Source organism: Drosophila santomea, chromosome 3L (assembly GCF_016746245.2).
Source record: "Drosophila santomea strain STO CAGO 1482 chromosome 3L, Prin_Dsan_1.1, whole genome shotgun sequence".
NCBI lineage: Eukaryota > Metazoa > Arthropoda > Insecta > Diptera > Drosophilidae > Drosophila > Drosophila santomea.
The window spans coordinates 21512431-21534174 of record NC_053018.2 but is presented as its reverse complement, the minus strand read 5'-3'; the positions used below and the strand labels follow the sequence as shown (position 1 = coordinate 21534174).

General features: G+C 42.6%; 1 protein-coding gene across 2 annotated transcripts in view; it reads right to left on the bottom strand.

Annotated features, from left to right (window-relative positions):
* Window positions 1-1134: 1134 nt before the first annotated feature.
* LOC120449439 (protein naked cuticle) overlaps window positions 1135-21744 on the bottom strand; it is a 40332-nt gene continuing 19722 nt past the window's right edge. The window contains exons 2-5 of one of the 2 annotated variants that reach the window (XM_039631909.1): window positions 6735-7195; window positions 3824-4660; window positions 2927-3288; window positions 1135-2330 (exon numbers count right to left, since the gene is read on the bottom strand). In XM_039631909.1, the coding sequence (XP_039487843.1) occupies window positions 1271-2330; window positions 2927-3288; window positions 3824-4660; window positions 6735-7195 (2720 nt within the window). In that variant the 3' untranslated portion in view covers window positions 1135-1270. The remainder of the gene's footprint in view (window positions 2331-2926; window positions 3289-3823; window positions 4661-6734; window positions 7196-21744) is intronic. The other variant, XM_039631910.2, reaches the window with a different exon arrangement.

Here is a 21744-nt window from a genome sequence, read left to right as displayed (position 1 = left end):
GACAATGACGCACTATGCTGAATATTACATCTCTCCCATTTACTTACCATCTTTCCTTTTACTTTATGATTAAAACACATTGAGTTAGTTTATCATTTTCATTTTAGCAATTCAATAATTTATTTAGTATTTGTCATAAATTGTCTATATATATTTATATATACTTTTATTCATATGCAATTAATTTATATATTGTTTAATTGGAAATCAGTCTTTTTTATGTAAATAAGAGTTAAATGCATTTTGTTTTTGTGCTTGTTTTGTTTGATCTATTGATTGGATTGGATTGGTAACTCGATTGGTTGACAGATGATGAAGTTAAAACGGTTTTTAAAATAATGATTGAACTACGATTTGTGTTGGTGGTCGTTGTGGTTTAGTACTTTGTTGCATTGTTGCTTGTCTTGTTTCGGATTAGTGTTAGAAACTAAGAATAGTATTTAAATTAATTGGCTTAGATAACATAAATATACATGATCCATATCGATTGTTAACTTAAACTGGCGGCCACATGTGTTGCTGTCTGTCTAAACACGTAAAAAGCGGCGCATAAAACTTTATATCATAGACAACAATTTGATTTAATAATTTGCACTAAACAATAGTTTTTCTCCCATTAGTTTACACTTACACGCTCAGCAACACAAAATGCTCTTGGCAACATGTTGTTTCTGATAGTGATATGTGTTTCTGCAACATGTAGCATAGCGAAGCGGCGATTCAATTGTTGCTAAGGCAAAAGGCGCATGATTTTTGTTTTCTTTCGATTTTGCGTAAGCTATAGAGGCTATAAGTATGTATATTCTGGGATCAGTGGATCTCACAGTGGGCTAAATCTTCAATAAGTTCAAATTTGGTTCTAAAGATTTTCCTTTGGAGCAATTGGAGATGAGAGTTCGAAATCGGTTAACCGCATTACCTATTCAGGAACCTATCTTAATTTCACTTTGTCATTTTTATTATTTATCCTAGTTTACATATTGGTTTGACAAAAGTTAGGAGCAAATCAAAAAATAATAAAAAGTTCTTTCATTTAGTATCTAGTATTCATAAAATGGGTTTTTGTCAGCAATCTTTATCAATTTGTGCTTGGTTAACCCTCCCAATCTCACTCATCCAACCCCACTGTTTTTGGCCCTAATATCGTTTTCTGAATATTTTCTTGTTGTAGTTGATGAATGCTTACTTTTAATTACAATTCGCGCTACATTAATCAATAGACTGCACATAAGCAACATTCAAATAGTTATAGTGTGGTTCCCCGATTAGCCTAGACATCCTGCTGCTCCTTGAAGTGGTGGTAGTGGTGGTGGATGTGCTCGTGCACATAGCGGTGGATCATGGAGCTGGAGGCACTGGTGTCCAGTTCCACCTCCACCTGCTGGCCGGACTCCTCGGCCTCCAGCGACTGCTTGCCTCCTACCGTAACTGCCTCGGCCACAGCCTCGCCCACATCGTCGTTCAGATCGATGAGGGTATCCGTGCTGACCACTTTGCTGGGCGTACTGGTGAGCTGCGGACTGGGGGCCAGGTCCTCCTCCTCGCTGGCCAGCAGATGGGCGCACTCGACGGCGTCGCCGTAGATCTTGGAGCCTGCGGAACTGGAGTTCGAAGTCGGAGGTCGTTGATCCGACCGTTTCGCATCCTTGGGCTGATCCTGCAGGATCTGGTGTTGCTGCTGCTTGTGCCGCTGTCGCCTCTGCTCCCGATCCTTCTGCTGCAGTTGCTCACTCAGCTTGGCATAGATGAGGTTACCGTAGCTCTTGTAGTCCTTGCTGCTACGCTGCTGTTGCTCCAACCGCTGGTATCCTTGCAGCAGGTTCTTCTGGCTCTTCTTGGGTATCGGCTGAACGGTCGCCACATTACTGGGCGTGGCCGGGGGCGAGTGGGCGGCCGCCCCGCCCCCACAGATAGTGGCGTGCAGGAAGGAGTCGTAGCCACACAGATTCAGCTTGTTGTGGGCCGTGTTGTGCGTCTGCTGGGCGGCCAGGACGGCCGGATTAATGGCCAGCTGCTGATGGTAGATAGGTATGTGCGGTTGGGGATGCTCGTGGTGGTTGTGGTGGCTGGGATGGTTGGGATGGCTGGGTTGAGTGGGGTGCTGCTGCTGAGCGTTGACCTCGATGGCTGGCGGAGGCGCTGGAATGCTGGGGGTGGTGGGATCCGCCGTGGGTGGACTGCAGCTGAGCGGCGACTGCTGGGCGACCGGACTGTGGTTGGTAATTAACGTGGGTATTTTCGAGCCCGTATTGCAGCGTTGGCGTTGCTGTTGTTGTGGTTGTTGTTGTGCTGCCGGTTGCCGTATGGGACTCACATTGGCTTGGGGTTTTCTGGAAAATTGAAAGAGAGAGGCCTCCAATTAGTCATCATTAAAGGATTTCTTTTTAATTTGTTTGGTTGGGAACGGTTAGGAAGGAAGTTAGGGATCGCAAAAAAGTTGAAATCATAAGGAAAACAAATGAATAAAAACAACTTGGGCACAACAAATTTGCACTCTATAAATTTTTTATATCATTTCCATGAAGCTCATTTCATGGCAAATAAATAGGTATCAATTAAAGTGTAAATTAATTAAAGAGCATATGATCAAGTAGTCATCGAGTGTTTAGCTAACTAACTACGAAATATTTGAACATGATACTGCAGCATTCAGTTTAAAATGTTTGTGTTTAGATATTCTAATATTATGAAAATACCAAAGTATTTAGTTTGTTATCCTATATCGTTTCAAAGCACATTCAGTTCATACGTTTAAAGTTTGTCATCCAATATTAGTTCAAAATGTCAACTATCGACGCATTTTCAAACTTGATGATTTGCCGTGTGCAATTGCTTTTGGAAAATGTCAAACCTCTGCCATTAGCACTGTTGACTATCTATCCTCATCATTGTGGACTGGGGGTGGATTCATCTCGGATTGGCTTACCCATTCAGCTGAAAACACAGGCGGTTCTTCTCCATGCTCTCCCTGATGATGCTAATTAAATCGTTGCGATTCAGCGCCGATTTCCAGCACTCGGCCGATTTGCGCTGCTGCTGATGCTGCTGCTGCTGCTGAGGGGTGAGGGACTGGGGTCGTGGCTGGCGCAGCTGCACCCCATCGAGCATCATGTCGCCACCACCACCCACCCCCAGAGGTGGTGACCCCGACGCGCTCTTGTGGTTCAGCGGCTGAGGCTGGGGATGAGCCACCGGCGGCTGCTGTAGCTGCAGATGGCGATTCTGCCAGGCGGAATCGTTGCCCACTGAGAGACTGCGCTGTCGCGTTTCGAGGCAGTGGTCCTGGTACTGTGGTTGGTGTTTGATTGATGGCGATGAGTTAACCAAAAATAAAGGAAATTAAATTGAATTAAATTATAATAATGCAAACATAATGTATGTTCAACCCATTTGGTAAGCAACAAAAGTGTAACAAAAACAAAATACGACATTTTGAAGGGAGCGGGTTCAGTTTTGCATCTGCTGCCACACAAGCTGGGATTACACAAGGTACCTATCGTTTTCCTATTTCTACTAAATATGCTAAATTTCAACTGGTTCGAAAGTATCTTTTCAAAAAATGTAATATACAATTCAATCAGCACCATGAAAAATAAATTGTAACAGGGCATGTGACTTTGTGGTGTAAATCTATACTTATCTTCATCATTTATTTTAAGAGCAATTTTAACTTCAGTAGTCATGGATGCAAAGTACATATTATTATTTTTTTTAGTAAAAACATTCATGCATAATTTCGCTTGAGTTAGGCTAGCAGCAGTTTTAGTTGGGATGAGCAACAGATTTGTTTTTGCCACGATTTCGTTTGTTACCTTGTGCCTACCTTTTGTTTGCGCGCCCTTCGCAACATTTTGACCCGCTGGGTGGCCTGCTTCATGTAGATGTCCTGCTGGCGCATCTGGTGGTTCTGGTGGTTCTGGTGGCTCTGGTGGTGCTGGCGGTGCGAAGGGCAGTCCACCTGGTCCACCTCCGGCTTGCAGCACTTGAGATTCAGCATATTCTCGTAGGTATTGTGGCCATTGTCGGGCGTATTCTGTTCCGTGCAGCACTGCTCCGCCCGGGAATTGTTCTTCTGGTGGTACCTGGCGGACTGCGCCTGGTGGTGATGGCTCTTCCCAGTCCCCTTTGTTCCACTTCCGCTGGGCTGGTCGGCGGCGGGTGTGTGGCTGTGGGTGTGAGTGTGGGCGTCCTTCTCCTTTTCGCTGTTGCTGTCATCGTCCTCGTCATCGGACTTAATCAGTTTGCGTGGTCGATAGCGATGCTGGCGGCGGTTGCCGGCGGATGTCGTTAGCACCGTCGCTCCGCCGGATCCCACTCCTCCTCCAGCCGGGGGTTTCGACATGGCCGCCAGACCCGTGGGCAACTTCTTCAGTTTGCTGGCGTGGCTGCTGCTGAATCCGGCTGCCACCGGAACGGGCACCACCGGCTGCGATTTCGATTTGCCCTCGGGACTGACGGTGAGGCGCACGTTGATTGTCTTGCTGCCGCAGTGGGGCACCACCACCGACTTGCCAATGGACTCGTATATGGTGTACACAATGCCCACAATGTCGTCCTTTGTTATCTTGCCGTGGTGCCCGTCCAGGTCGTAGAACGTGAACGAGAACTGCAGCGGCTGCGATGACTTGCCGCCCTCCACGGACACGTCGCAGGTGAATTCCTGTTTTGGAATACAAAATACATTGGCGGGATGAGTGATGGATTGTCTCGGACTGAATTTGATTTAAATCAAGAGCGTGCAAATCAAGATTCTATGGTAATTTCATTATCCCAAGGGTGTACAAGAGTCGCCTAACATTGCCTTAATTAAAGATTCTTCAATATTCAAATATATTTTTTTAACAAACAAAACACCTTTAAGCTCACATAAGCAGATTAAAACTGATTTTCAATTATCTCATTGGTTTAGTTTTATATTGTAGTTGAACATTTAAGTGGATCATAGAAATGTAGCATGAAAGAAAAACTTTTAGCTTGTTGATATTTAAAGATAAACAATTTGAACTACTGTGAACAACTCAAACTGCCATTTTTATAAACTGTAGCTCTACTGACGGTTTTTAATGTGTTACTGCTTATAAATTACCATGCCAGCAATTTTAATCGTCTCTCTAACACTTCAGACAAATAAATACTATTCCATTTAAAATGTTCTACAAACTCAAAGACTCAAATTCCTCTACCCGCAGATGTGTTAAAACTTTTGCTCCATAAGCCTGACGCAAAGGCAAACTAACTAAAAATAAACAAAAAACGCTGCTAATAAACTTTCGAGCATAAAAATCGCACTGCAAATTTACAGCCCCACCCGATAGTAGGCAACACTTTTTGCAGATGCAACATGTTGGGGATGCTGGGGCCACATTGCAAAGGGGAGCCGAAAATGAAACTGAAGCCACTGGGAACAACAATAGCGAGCTGTTCAAGACCACTAAAACCAGTCGAAAATTGTGGCCATAATTTGACTAAATATTTAATTTGCCGCTGCAGAAGGAGCAGCATCGTCGTCCTCACAGGGGGCACAAAACAATCCCCATTTTCTCTGATAAAGTGGCAGATCCGAGCATCCACAGCCAGGAGGCAGAACCTCCACTCCCCACTTGGCTGCCCCTTCAGAGTCGCAAATAAATAAATATAATTTCCTTTGCTGCTGCTCGGCTCGTAGATTTTTAATTGCCCCTGAGTGCTTTTCGTGTTTGTTGTTTTGCTTTTAATGGGTTTTATTGAATTTTAATGTTTTGATATTTTTTGGCGAAACTGGCACAAGTGGCAGCGGCGTCCGAAACAGAAAACCACCATCCGCAGTGGGTGGTAATGGAAAACTGCCGGCGCCCTTGTGTTAATGAAATATTTTTTCCCTCTTTTTCTCGATTTTACTGCATTTTCGTGGGCGGATGTTGGAACAACAAATGATGCTGAAGCCGAATCTGGGGCCATCGCGGTGAGCGAACAGCCATTGAAATTTTAATTAAAAGCACATTGAAATGTTGAGTTTATGTCCGATGTGCGATGTGCCCTGTGGGCCATGAATTATGGGCGGAATCGTGGTAATAACACCCGGCGAGTTGATTAAACTTGGCCCAACACCAAACACCTGGCTGGGGGTCAGAAAAATCCCGCAAATGGAAAAGCAAACATCATTTAATTTATCATCGTGTATTTATAAGCAATGCAATTGTTTAGCTAATTGAAAAGCACAGCGCAAACCAGCTACGAGTATACTCTAGTAAATCTATCAAAAGGTCCATTTAAATTTAGATGATAATAATAATCAAGGCTTAATTATGGCATTTGCAATTGTTAGCACTGCTCTAAATGGAAAGTACTTGGAGGGTAGTTATCTGAAACTAAATTGACTATTGAGATTGAATCTGCTCAAAATGCTACATTTAATTTTGGCCACCTTGAAGTAAGGCGAACTCTGATTAATATCAACTTGCGTAAATGCAAATTTCTACGTAATTGCGTACAACCCTCTCAAAGTGAGCGGCAATTAATGGCTTCATAAATATTTGTGTTATGAAACGTTGAAAACAAGACAAATCAACCCCATAAATTCACTAATTAATGAATGGAAGAGGAAATTGAAATGGAAATTGAAATCAGAATGGACTATTAAGCGCAGTGTTTATGGGCTCGGAAGATGGAATTTGATTGTGTCCATGGAATAATTCATAAAGTGCCTGCTCGTAGGGAGCAGTGGCGCTATTTGGGTAATGGCATTGCTGACTCACCTCCAGTCGGATGCGCTCCTCCTTGTGGTGGTGCAGGTGGCGCGAGTGGGCGTGGCCGGCGTGCTGCTGCTGCATCGTGGCAGCCGCATCCACCGCATCCTCATCCTGCGGCAGGTGCTGCTGCATACTTGAGTATTTGCCGTGCTTGCCGTTGGAAGTGCTGCTGATGCGCAGATGTTTGCTGTGGCTGCCGCCGCTGCTGACATCCTGCGGATTGCCCGGGTGCCCGGGATGAGTCCTGCCCGAGGTGTGGTGGTTCGTCTGGTGATGAGACTGCTGCTTACTTCCCCCACCGGATGCATTGCCCGGCGGCGTGGTGATTATGTTCACCACCGGCGATCGCAGTTGGATATTATTGTCACGTTCGCTGACCAGCAGCAAATCGGGCGGTGCGCTGCAGGAGGAGGAGGCCCGCACCTGGTGGTACATCAGCTCCTCGGAGTCTGTGGTGCATTCCTGGACTGCAACGGGAAGAGGGGTGGGATGCTTTTAATTAAAATGCAAAGTGGCATGAAATTGGCGGCATAAAAGCAGCGCCCAGTCTCAGTCTGCTCCCTTTGGACATCTAATCCCCTTGGCTTTTGTCGGCTTTTCTGTGTGCACTGTGCACTGTGCACCATATTTTGCACATTACAATAAGTAGCTCCAAATTGTTATACACTCTAATTGAAGAAAAATAAATTGGTTTGAAACTTATATAAAAGCCAAAAAGCGATAAAAGAAATATAAGGCCATTGAAAACCACAAAAAATACATTTATAAATGCTAATAAATTCTCTGTTTTCAAAAAAATGTAACACGTAACTTTTCGTTAATTTGTATAGTTACAACTGCTGTACAATTTTTTTCCGTGTGCGCCTTTCGCCGGCGTCTTGCAATTTATTTGCAATTTGCACAAAGCGCATTACAACAGCACAAAAGTTTATGCCTCAACGCCAACACAAAGCGATGGCGACCAGGCGGCCAATGCCGATCTCTTTGAATCCCCTCGAGAAACTTGAAAGGCGGCAGCTCGGAGAGCATTCCTAATTAATGACGTCGTCGTCGGCGGCGGCGGCACTCAAAGTTTTCTTTCTTTTCGGCTTTTTTTAGCTGGTTTCGGTTTCGGTTTTGTTTCTTTCATTTTTAATTGAAATGGCTGCAGCATTATCTGGGTGGTGGGAGCCACCCGAGCGCTAAGAGCTGAAAGCTGAGCCGGCAGATGAGCATTCTACGGTCTGCGGTCGCTTTTGGCCCATTCATTACACATTGCTCATACGACGCGTGAACCGCACCAAAGCGAAGCGGGTCCAACTGCACCGATTGTTAGATGTTTAGGAATGGTACGAGGCGGAATGTGCAATTTAAATAATTTGTACTGCTTAAATTATTTACAAAGCTCTGGGAAGAGTGATTTAATTAACTATTTATGCAGCGATGATATTTTGAATATATTTCTATTTCATTTCATTGTTCATTGCGGCATAAATAAATACATTATTAATTTAAAAATATATATACACAAACAATAAGCTAACTATATAAATGAATTCGGTTTATTAAGTGAATTTAATTCGATTTTGGATGACATTAAAAGGACTTACGCAATTTATTAAATTCAAATATACCTTACCATCCAACTGACCCCTTTACAAACTTTTGTTGCTCACATCTTTTCGCACTATTTATCCAAGTAAAAGGCATTTTCCAGACTGCACAAGGAGATTTATTTAAAGAAGCATCGCCACGATGCAGCATAACCCCCACTTGACACATAAATCCCTTTTCCACTAGCTCCATTCAACGCCTTTCCCTGCAGTAATTCAGTCCAGTAACTTCACTCTAAGTTCCTCTGCCGCACTATCCATTCTTTGCTCTATTGTATCTGGCTCATTTTAATTAATTAGCGCGCTAAAAAAACGGAGGAGATAAGGAAAATTCCACTTCTCGCCTGCTGACCCAAATTTGCGGTTTAGCCCGCTTTCTACGCGCGTTTTTTCCATTTTCCATTTCTCACTTTTCATTACGCTTTTCATTTTTCATTTGTGCGAGCCGCGTCCTTGCCAAGGACCCCGCCCATTTGAGTAGAGCCAGGACATGGCTTTTAATTGCATGAACATTATGCAAGCAAAGCAGTCCCAAGTCTACATTTTGTATACTTTGTTGGTTGGTCGCCTTCCCTCAGCCTCTGTTGTTAATTCCCAGCGGGGAGGGGAATGCGAAAAGAGTTGCTGAGGTGGCGACAATTGAAGACAATTAGCCAAAGTGCCTGGGAAATGAGCTAGTCGTTGAGTCCTGACAAGTGCTGGAGTTGCTTACACTGCAGTGTAGGTGGGAAAACGATGCAGGGTCCACAGGAGTTGACCCAGTTACCACTCGACAATCTAAAATTGTAGGCCGTCTGCCAGAGATTCTAGGGAATTGTTAAGAAATAGGCCATACAAATCCAATATACAAATTCCAGGCATCATCATGTATAAGTTACTAACATAATACCAAAAGATTATTTTTCATCCTTAGATGATAAGCTTGCAATGGATTTTTCACTTTCCTTAGCGGCAACTCTGCTCGAAATAAGTTCGTTAAAGCCATCAAATGCCACCTGCTTTCTAAGCGTTCAAAATATGTCTTTGTAAATTCGTGTTTTATTACGGACAATTTATAACGTTTTCATCCAATTTATGCGCATTTTTGATTTGCACTATAAAACCCAGTCCAAAGCACACTAATTAATTATGCAAATCTCAGCTGGACAACTTTTATCTACAGCATCAGGGGCGGCAGTGACTTGATAACACAAAAATTACACAGCCCAGATGAACACATGGACTCGGATATGTTAATGAATACCATTTGAGCTGAGCCTAAAACGATCCCACGACTGAATTCCGAAGAAGAGATATCAATTGGGCAGCAGCACGAAGGGAACTCTGCACGCATTACTCATCCGCCACGTAGGCCGCATTCAATTTCGTTGTTTTTCTTTTGATAGATAAGCCGCAGGCCGTGACGTTCCATTTATCATAGAAAATTCATGAGGCTGGGCCGCTCATTTCAACACTGTGACCTCACCTCTGCCTCTGTCTCAGGTAACTCGGAGCCCTTGGGCTTGGCCTCAGTCTCTTGAAAATAACCATTGCGGCTGTCTGAGGGATTGAAGTGGTCCGTGTGCCCGAAGCTAATCATTTTCATTCCGTCTGCCCTACGCAAGCATTACGCATATGCACAAATTCAATTCATTATGCCCACAGGCTTAGGGCTAGCCTGAAGGCTGTATGTTTTGAAATCCCCAACATTTTAGGGCGGGGCATCGCATCTCAAAGTCATCTTAAATGGTATTAAGCTTTCACTGCAAATGAAGGCGTGAGTCTTGTTTACTTTTCACATTGTGCCGTCGTCAAAAATGTTACTGATCAACAATTTTACTGCCAAGCATTTTTAAGCTTTGCACAAACAATTTACGGCAAATGGTGAAAGATTTGATAACAGATTACCTAGTATAAGGCATTTCGCATCTATACTTATAAAATATACTTATTTGGTTTTACAAGCATACATTTATTCTAAATACTTTGTAACTCTATATCTTTATAAGGCAACTTCGGAACTATTTGACTGCAATACGTGCAAATACATACTTCTTGGAAACATGACAGTCTAAATTCCCTTTATAGGTCATCGGCAAGTCACGTAAGCCTGTGGCCCCTGGCATTCGGCATTCAATTTGCGCCTATATCTGTTTGGAGTGGCTTAGGTCCAAGTTAATTTTCAAGGCGGCGTGTTTCATATCAGACGCCAAAATGCTTTCTTGATGACTCAACAACAACAACGACGAGTTGATTCCCATTGTGGCGGCCACTTGAGAGCAAAACATGTTCTTTTGGTTTATCTTGGCGCCACGATCGTCGGCAAAGGCCGCGGCATTTGCTCAAAAAAAATGTATAAGACGCTGAATAAACTGAAAGGAACACAAAGGCGATAATTAAACGCAAAACAAAGCGGCCGAGAACAGAAAAAAATCCAAGTCAGAGATCCCAGGCACATCAAGCTGTCGACTTCTAATTAGAAAAGGTGTACAAGCCAAGTAACGAAAATAAACAACACCATCTCCTAGATAGCTCAACCAAGATAATCCACAATCATTTAAGTGTACGAAATCGAAGACTAGATGGATAGTTAGTTGAAAGCAACAGCCTAAAGTAACCTTTTCTAAATAACTGAAAGGTTGTGCTCAATCCATTTCAAAGTTATCTTTTTTGTGAAAAACCACTTCATAAGCTCCAAGTCCAACCCAAAGAGCGGCATGGCAACACTATTTATTAGGCAGATGATGTGCCAACATGGCCGGGCCAAAAGTATTCGTTGGAGAAAAGATAGAAGCCAGAGATAAATCTTCATAATTGCGTTTGTGTGGCCGAGCAGAAAAACCGAGGGGAGGGAGGGAACGAGGGAGCGAAAAACAAAAAGTTACTGCTCCGAGTAGTTGTGGCCAGATATCTCGTATCTGGCATGTAAGTGTTAATGAAGCTAAGTGTTTTTGACGCGAAAGACCGGCAATAGCCAAAGCAACAAACAATTAATGAGAAGTCGCATACCATCGAGTCAAGCGAGTGGCGAGAAAACCACAAATGCTCGGCCCTTTGTGATAAAGATCAAGAAATGCAAAAAAACCAACTTACTTACTTACTTATATCCAGAAACCATACATAACTGAATTTGGGCAACCGGCGGTGGGAAAAAATTCGGTGATTACTATTATTACTATTATTACTATTATTTAAATTTTTAAAAGAAACTGTGACGAAATTTCGTTTTAATGTCCCAGACTTAATAGTCCGTCTGATCGAAATTCGATCACCAGATCAAACCGACTCGAGTGCCTTCCAATTTGTGCTTTATACTCGACGTCTAATTTTTATAATATTTTTTTGACACTTCACAATTTACAACCACAATTTGGCATGGCACTTATCGAGCCAGGGCAATAAGACCGGCAAAAATCAAACGGGTCCTAAAAAAATTATTCCCTATCAGCCGAAGAAATCTGCCTCACTTTTTGTTACCTACTTTTGTTTTGCTTTTGTTTTTGTGTTTTTATTTCCACCGGCACCATTCACGGGGCTAAATCTTATCATGGGGAATGCTTGCTAAATACCAGTAGCAATTATTTCGAGGGGAAGCAAGGAGTGGGACCCAGAAATGGGGGGTTTACTACGGAACCGGGTCTGGTAACGTTTAATTAAACGCCGATAATCGATGCGCCTACCCGAACAGTTTTACACGATGGACTCCCGAGACTTATCATCATTATCAGCGTCTGAAGTTCACGGCGAAATATAAATATAAATATGGCTGTGACGATGCGGGAAACCTTTCGAGTTAAGTTCAGTTGTGTTGTGTTTAGTTGAGTTGAGTTGAGCTGAACCGAGTGAAGGGCTATTTGCGGATGGATAATGCGCTTTTTGTTTAGCTTCAATCAGGCCCGATCGGTCGGCGTTTTTATAACTTTGCTTTAATGTCACAAATCAAGTGAAACAAATGCCGACAACGACCACGTCAGATCGAGCGTGCCTTTTGTCCGATACATATGGCTATTCCTAGCTCGGTGGCCCTCTGAGCCCCTCCTCTCAGCCCCAAACCCCTTTGGGCCCACTCTGGCCTACTCCGGCCCCTCTAGACCCGTGTGCCCGCTCCCTTTTGGCTTTGGCTTTTAGCTGAGCTGGGGCTCAGCGCGTGTCGGCTGGTTGGAGGCCTTCATCTCTGCCGCTCGCAACGTGTTCGGAAAACGGGTTTGCCGGGCATTTGTATCTGTTGGATTTTGTATCTCTATAAGCCAGAGATGGGCATACCAAATTGCTTACGATCTTGGTAAATGCTTCTACTGTGATACTCTTTTGAATCTTTTTGAGATGCTTGCATTAGACTAAAGCACTATTCACACATACATATATTAAAGACCTTGGCTAAAGTATACTTAAAATAAATTAGAACTACCACATCTTTTGTCTTCCACCAATAAAGAGTTACTTCTTATATAAAAAACTATATTTTTATCTTACACCACCAATAAATCTAAGACTGGAGCACGAACTTATCGTTATAGCTCAGCTTCATTCGGAAAATATGAACGTGTGTCTTAACTTGGCTTTGACTGCCCTCTTGCTCCTGCTGCGGTTTATTTAAGTTTTGCGCCCAAGTTTGCTGCGGCTACACACAAACGAAAATTAATTACAAACAGCGGGCTTAAACTCGCCGCAGCAACAAAAATAAAAACAATAATGAATGAGCGGCATAATAAACGAAGGCTGCTGTTGTAGTTGTTGCCCCATAGGCAGATGCTGAACTGTTGTTGCTTTTGGCCATTAACTCAAAGGCGTTAATTTCCGACATAAGCAAATTACTCGCTGCCTCCACTCCACTCCACTCCACTGTATCTAATTTTTTTGCTGGCGCCAATTTTCTGGAATTTTATCAACATTTTTCGCATGTCGCCGGCAAAAGTAGGAAGTTTCCCATTCCCATGGCAGTTAGTTATGCGTATTCGTATGCTCGCGGTCGTTCTGGTTGTTTTTGAATTTTGTGACTGTGTTTGTCAATCAAATGTCAATCAAACAATGCTCCAGTTTTCACGCTGTCACGCTGTCTCAATCATCTGTTGTTGTTGCCCAGTAATTTGATTGCTAAAGCGTAGGAGCTGCAGCGAATTGTGTAAATATTCATGTACTTTGTATCGGAACAAGGCTGGCGACACTCGGATTGTTCAGTTCAGCTGAGAACTTTCTGACAGATGATAAGATAGCGTGAGATACGCGATGCTGCGAGGGTGGATTCCAAAGTACGAGGGCCCAGCTGTACAGCCCTCTCTATTTGCATTTCAACACTTGTCTAATTTAGATTGTGTCTTGTGATGAAGGGTGTAGCTCGAGAATTATTTATAATAAATTTCTCAAGAATTCATTTGAAAAGGTGACCCGCTTCCACTTTTTGTCAAGTTAAATTAAATGCCTCTTTTATTCAGGCACTGATTTGTTTATTTCCTATTATTACTGCTCAGCAACTCTGTAGTTTCGGGTGTACATACTTCCATTGTCCAACTCGAGCATTCTTCAGATTCAGCCCTGCTAAGTTTTTTCCCCAAACAAAAGACCCAAAGCTGCCACACACGGTTTCCGTAGCCCTCACTTTTGCCTCAAAGTGGCACCAAAAAACTCTCAAGTGTCACATATCACATATCGCATATGCATAGGCATAGGCATTTACGTAAATTATTGTGTCGCTTTTTGTTGTTGACTCTTGGCCCTTTTTATGGCCATGTAAAAATTGCGCGGAACGGAAAGACAGTCCATGCGCTTTTATTATTACAAGGCGGCCTCTTTTACGACCACCTGCAATGCCAAATTCGAGATAAGATAAAATTTGTATAAATAATTTAGCCAGAAATTTACGCACAATGCGCCTCGGCGGAGAGACAATAAAATTTTACAAATTATGAACTTGAGGCGTGTTTCGACTGAAACTCTCGCTTTTCTGCCGCTGACATATGCACTCAAACAGAAACTCGACAAAATACTTGAAAAATGATTATTATATACTCCACTCGCTTTTCGTCTTCTCTTCGCCATGATTCACACGCAAACTCGGCGCAGAAGACACTTCAAAAGTGTTGGTAGTATTATAATAATAAAATATACACACAGAACTGAATTATTATGCTTCTTTCAACTTTTGCGCCTAATTCACACTTTGTCCTCTTCTTTCCCTTCATCATCATCGTTCTGGTTGTGTGTGAAAATTTTATGTATTGCCTTTAGCAGCATCATCAAAAACACAACGGACGGGGAAAATGGGGAGATTTCCCCCATATCCCAGAAGAAGACATCAATATGAAATTTTTGTCACGTTTTCTAATGTGCCGATGGGCTGAGGAGGGGGCACCTTCTATGGGTTGTCTGGCGGGAGGCCCAGTTGCGTAACCGCGGGCAGTGGCGTGGCAGTGGCAGGGAAACTCTAAAATAAAATGACATTCCCGATGAAATTCACATGCGGTCTTCAAAATCGGTGTGAAAATTGAAATTGGGTTTAGCAGTATTTGCGGGGGGAAGCAGTCATATTTGTTTGCCTTAGGGCAAATAACGTTTATTTTCCAATGTAAATAATGGAACTTATAGCAATGCCAAAATAGGTTGTTTTCAGTTCCTAAAAGTATATATAAGCTACTCATGAACGGCAATAAAAATTGCAGTTAAATATTTTCAATTAATAAGCACAGGGTAACTATACCGGTACAGTAAAAAGTAACCATACGTGTTATGAGTATCATATCAAACTCCCATTAAAACTGGCCTTGACTACTAATTAAAATGCACTTTCTGATTACCATTAATTAACTTAATCACATAATAAAAGCGTTGCGTTAAATGATGTATTCATAAATTTCTTTATATTGTTTCAAATACTTTTATAGGCAAAAGTGCCAGTATTATCGGTTTGTTTCCTTCACTTCTGGCTCCTTCAACACCTTACAAGCACTTATTCTGCGAAACATTACTCAACGCCACGGAGAATGTTATTTTCTATCATATTTCAATAAGAACATCAATCATCGACCCCTCCACTCGCCGCCCCTGGCAGGGCTCTCTATCACTCGCAGCCATCAATGTTTTTATGTTACGTTATGCCATGTGCTATTACTTTAGCATTGGCGAACACCCTACAAAACGTGCAGCGCAACCCAACTTCGCCTAGAACCCCCCTTTTATATCTGGCACCTCCGACAAGCCATTAAACAGACCCACAGTCTGATACAGGGCAGATAGATCTCACAGATACAGATACAGATACATTCTCATCCCAGTCTCACAGAGCCACGCATGACTATAAAGTATATTTTAGCATGTCAAGCGTTGCGCATCCGCTTTGATGTTTATTTGACAGTTTTTATAGCGGCTTTTATCTGCCAACTACTTGGCCAAGTCCCACCTCTGCCTCCTGCCTCCAACACCCCTCCCGCCCCTTTTATTTCCCTTCAAGTTAGCTGGCTAAAACAACAATTTGCCCGCTGCTTCTGTTTTGTTTTTACTTTTTGCCAACAAGAATACTTTGAAGATTTATACTTTGTTTTTGTTTGCGCTCGTTGTTGTCTCGGCTTTGACTTTGAGAGCCCAGAATGCGTCACACGCATATATGTATAATGTTAATTCATTTTCGGGTATAAAGAAAAACACATCAGGCACAACAACCAACCAACAAGTTGATTGCCCACGCAGCCGACCAACTCATTCAGTAGTTTCTTGGTTGTATATTCTGGCGGAAAATGCATCTCAAGTGCATGCGGTCTAGATATTTCAATACATACGCTCTTTGCGTATCTTGGTATCTCTCGGATTATCTTTGTATTGTATGTCGTCAGCCTATATGTTTTGTACTTCTCGGTTCACTACAACTATTTTTCGAAAAAAATTCGGAATTATTATTGGAAATTATTTTCTATATCTAAAAATATAAAAATCATAAAATGCCAATAAAAATTCGATAATAATATGCATTGATATTAATTCATAGAAATTATCACGTTCCAAAAAGTAATTTAAATAAACTGTTACATCTAGAAATAAATGAAGACTGAACAATTAATTAAGCAATAGTTGAGTGAGACTCTAATTAACTTATAGTTCCTATGCCATTTTTTTTTACCTACTTCCAACTTAATTTCAAAGCCCTAAAGCATTCTTATATTCTCCAAAATAGTTTCCCCATTTTTCGGTTGAATTTTGAGGAGTATTTCACATATTTTCTTAGTGTTTATGGTGTTTTTATAGCTACTGTGCCAAGAACGAAGTCGACGCCTCGGCATCGGCGACAAATTCCGTGTTTTTGCCCCGCCTCCGCTGTGAATCTGAAGTTTCTGCCACTTTTGTGGGCCAAATGTGGGCGGGACGGGACCCCGGCCCCTCTGCCACAATTTGTTTGTACAATTACCTCTAAAGCAAACAGACAGACACACACAGCCAAAATGCGAACCATTTTTGTGCAAACGGCGGCAAATTAAGTTTCTGCACATAAAGTCGAGAATGGATATTGGATTCACCCCCACCATTCGGCCCAAAGAGGGGAAAAAATAAAACGAGACTGGCGACCATTTGGCTAAATATTTAATGAAAATATGCGCATTTCCCAGGCATACGACTTTGTCTTTGTCTTTCGATTGCAATTACATTACCCTGGCCAGGGCAACAATAACAGAATTGCGTATACGCCTCGTTGTGCCAAGGATATTTGCAGAGCTTAACTGTTTGTGGATTATTCATGCAATGGCCAGGACGATTTCATTATTTTAAAATCAACAAGGATTTGCATACGCTGATTGCATCCAGCTCAGTTCGGTATCCCATGAGCCATCAAATATTAATATTATTTAAGCAAACACGAAACTTTTATTAAATCAAGTTTTTTTTCGGCTTTCTCTGAATGCGAAACTTCTGGTCATAAAATAGTTTTATTGCCCCGCCTCTCGGAGTTGTCGCCTTTCTTCCCAAGCCACTTGCCACTATAATTAACTATTTTTCGTCAGTGCCACAAACAATCTTGAGCCAGAGGGCTTAAGTGGGATCCTTTGGTCCCGAGAAGTTCATACGTGTGCGACGTTCGCGAGAGTTAATGTGAAGTTTTGTCGAGTGCCTTAAACTATGTGGCAAAGTTGAAGGGAAACAGGGGTGGTCAATGGAAAAGTACGACGGGGATTTTGAGGACCTAATGAAGGAGTTTTGAGAAACACTCAAGAATTTTCCATCTTCGTTCTAGTAGTATCAAGGTGCAGTCTTACACTTCTTATATTTATAACCATATGAAATTCGAGTCCCGACCATGTATTGTGCAGTTTTCCCGCCAAGTTGCAGACCACCTTCTAGATCCCCTTAGGACGCCCCTGAACCCCCCTTTTTCCCACTATAACTTGCCTCTCACTCGACTCTTCGGGCCGGGTTTACTTGACTTGACTTGGCCTGGTCCGTGTGGGCCAGAATTTTTGCTGCCTTTTGCCTGTCGTTTGTTTACTTTTCATATGACAAAGTCAACCGACATCGTTGTCGGCAACTTCTTGGTAACTTTTTGTTTTTTCTGTAGTCGCCTTTTTCGTATTTCAAACAACAAATACTCCGCACGCAGCACGTTCTCCAGTCGAGTTTGTTGGTTGTCGCTGCACGTAGCATATTTAAAAAATAAAAAAGTCCAGAGGGAAGGAAACAAAAAGCCTCCAGATTTACGTACTTGGAACTTGGCAGCAGCACATGCGAGACTCTAACTGAGATTCGACTGGGAATAGAGGGGGTTCCAGGGGTCGGGGATCGGGGATCGGGGATCGGGGATTGGAGTCAGAATCATATGTGGGCCCTGACAAGGGGCTACCGTTTGGCCGCTGAAGGATTTCTTTTTGTTAGCTTTTTTCCGGTTCTTTCTTTTACGGCTTGTCGGCAAAAAAGAACCAGTAGCCGAGTGGCAGTGGCGGCAGAACAGCCCAAAACTTGCAGGCTGGCTGCCTCCGTGCCACGTTGCACTCGAGTGAATGCCAAAAAGTTGAGGTTTGCTACTCGTTATACTCCGGCACTTGAGGGGTCTATCAATTATGGAGAGCCAAAGTTGCAGGGAAGCTGATGCTTTCAGTTGACAACCTAGAGGATTTTATTTATGCATAGCTTCGAGAAAACCTGGGAGATCCTTTTTAAATCAATCATATTTCATAATTCCTAAATGCATGCATATTGAAGAATGAGAAACAATATTATAAAATCTTATAAAATATTATATAACATCTTCATCTTTTACCCAAAAAACAAAGAATATACCTGACTAAAAATTCATTAAATCAATAATGTTATTGTTTAACTAAATGGTTTCTAAAATTCATAGATACTTGAAAGTTAAAATAACTGCATAATAAACATAAAGAAATTAATAACTCGATTGACCAACATATTAATATTTTACAGATCCTTCATTATTATTATCCTTTTGCTTTGGGCTATTAGACAACCCATAGAGTATCTAAGCTTCGTTTCCCATTACGAGCTTATTTATTTTGTTATTCTTTTAGGGGCACTGCAGATTGTTGTTGTCGCTGACCCTCCCCGCTTGGGGCCAAAATTAAACTGGCTTTTGGCCTGGCCGGCAAATATTTGTGGTTTGGCTTTGGACCCCCAGCCGAAACTCCAGCTCAACTCGAGTACGAGTCCCCGTGCAGCATTCTCGGCTACAATTTGATTGCATTTTAACAAGGGGTTCGGTCTGGCCAATTTCTTCATCGTCTTTGGCTGCGATGCTGGAAAAACAATAAGCAGCATTTGAAAATTCAATTGTTATTGCTGGCTTTTCTTTCATCTCCATGGTCAGTCCAGTCCAGTCCAGTCCTTTCCGCTCCGTTCTTTCATCTGCCCCGGCACACACAGAGTCCAAATTGTTTTCCATTATATTTCTGACTCAGCACTAGAGGCAGCAGAAAGGAGCGGCTCTTCATCAGCTTTTGATTGCTGTCCAGCTGGCTCTTGAGTTTTTTCTGATTTGTCATTATATTTATGAGTTACAACTGCTGTCGCTGGCCATCTCATCCCCAGAGCCGTGGCCATAACATGATTTCCGTTTTAGGAGCTGGAGCTCTGTTCTCCAGACTCTGCGGGCCAGCAATTAAGCGGACCGGGGACGACGAAGACCACAACATCTTGAGCGGAAGTCATTTGGCTCTTCAGTGCTCCTCAGCGCTCCCAAGTGGGGCTTTGTAATTGATTTTCTCGCTCCACTCGCGGAGAAACCATTTAATTGCCATCGTACACAGGCCGCAAAATCACGCCAAAGTTCTATGCAAATACCCATTTCCTAGGCCCATATCCATATCCACATCCAAGTCCATGTCCACGTTCATGCCTTATTGGCCCATAACTTGACCCACTTTCTGGGCGTGCCCCGGTCATTACGGAAAGTAAAAAAAGAAATGAACAGAAAACCTAAGCCAAGTTTAAGTGGGGTGAGAAGGAAACGAATGGCAAGTGCGTGGTGATTGCGAATTATTTTCCCCCAGACTTTGTTTAAGAAGATACTTCAGCAACAAAAGGCCTTTTGAGGATGCTCCCCAGCAGCTGTTGCAGTTTTCAAATATCTCACATACTTCAAGTTACACTTGGTCCACTTTCAAAAGTAGTTGATGGTTGAACCCGAGGAATTCTTGGTCAAGGATTTTGGCTTAGAGACAAAATGATTAGGGTTAAATTTCATGGTATAAACTCATATTCCCATCTCAAAACTAAATTTCTTTACAATCAAAGTAAGTTATCCCAATTTAAACGTCTTTAACTTGTCCACCCTCCTCCTAAGTCTCGAAAATCACAGAACGTGACAAAAACTCAACAAAATTTGCACTCACTAAACAGAATACTTACTTAAACATTCCGACTGAGGGCCAATCATATCTACCCTCCCTAGTGAACTGAAACTTAAAGTCGCTTTTAGCTGGCTTTAAACTTGATTGAAAAATGAGTGGGGCATTCAGTCCGAAAATCGGAGAATGCGGTTGCCCAGATTCCAGTGATAAACTACTGGCAAAAAAAAGAAAAAAAAACTGGAGGAAAACCGAAACAAAAAAAGAAAAACTTTTTTAAATACACTTAGCCAGGATGGTTGGCCAGGTTGTGGAGTGCTCAGTATGTCCTGGTCGAATCGGCAACGACTTACAGTCAAAAGTCCGAAGCTGCTTTGAACTTTCCCGCCCGATTTCCCCGCCCAACCGCCCACTTCCTTTCGCTTTGGCAACAAAGTTAACTTGATTGAACTTTGTTTGGCTTTGCCTTTAGCTGCCTTTCTTGTTTTTTCCTACATTTTTTATGTTGCCCACCAATGTTTTTCTTGTTCCTCGATTTTCTTCTCTCTTGTTGTGTGCTGTTTGCGCTTTATAAAACTAAATGGAAAATAAATTTTGTTTGCACTTTGTATGGCGAAAAAGAAAACATAGTAGAGGAGAGAGAACTGTGAAAAGAAAGGAAATGGCGACTTGAGAGTGTGAAGGAAAAAGTTTTTCAAATGCCTTGGGGCGGTTTTCCCATGAGGGTGGTAGGGCATCGCTGGATGGACTGATGGACTAATGGACTGGAGTGTGTGGAAATCCCTGGCTTAATTGTGGCGCATTTCCTGGAACCCTTTTCATTATTCGATGCATTGTATCATCAGCAGACAATAAACTGCGAAATTCGAAAAGAAACTCCCGAAGGCAGTAAAATCCGGGCGGTAGAAATCAAGGAACTGCGGCATACACTGGCGAAAACTATGGGCTTGAATAAAAACCCCACCGGTACTGAAAGCGGTACAAATGAACAACATCAGCCTTCCTAATGGTCATTCCAAATTATACTGCAATGGTCTTCCACGTTTTTTAATTCAAGGCTCTAAGATAGACCTCTTAGTTCTCTTTCAGATAGGAATATCTGGAAACATTCCATGTATACTTTTCGCCAAGTGCTTCCAATCCCGGTTTTTTTGGGGTTGCTTCCGCTGCAGCAAACGGCCGCCTGCAATCCGGCGATAGCAATCCCCGACTCTTGTCATATTTCCGGGCTGTCTGGGCTGCTCGCGAGCTCTTCTAATTTGGGGGCGTTTAAGCCGGTTTTATTCGCTGGAGTGGTGGAACAGGGTCGGGGAGTGGGGTCTAAGGGTTGCTTTAAACCAACGTACGTGACTCCGTTTTTGGAGTTTTCGTTGGGGGCTGTCAAAAGTCACCCTCGATGGTTTTTTCGCTTGGCGGCGACTGAAACTAAATAGCCAAAACTGCTGACTGCCTATCGATTTTGGTCATTTATCGCTCTAATGCGATTATAATGCTTAAAATATTCCCAAGCAAAGTTCTCTCCAGCTGAGATTCCCCAGTTTGTCAAAGCGTGAAAAGTACAACACACCCCCGAACGCAAAGGGAAAATACATACAAGTATGTATGATTTTGGGAGCTTACGACGCCTTTAAGGGATGACTTCTTTGATTTGAAGTTGGTTCGGTACAC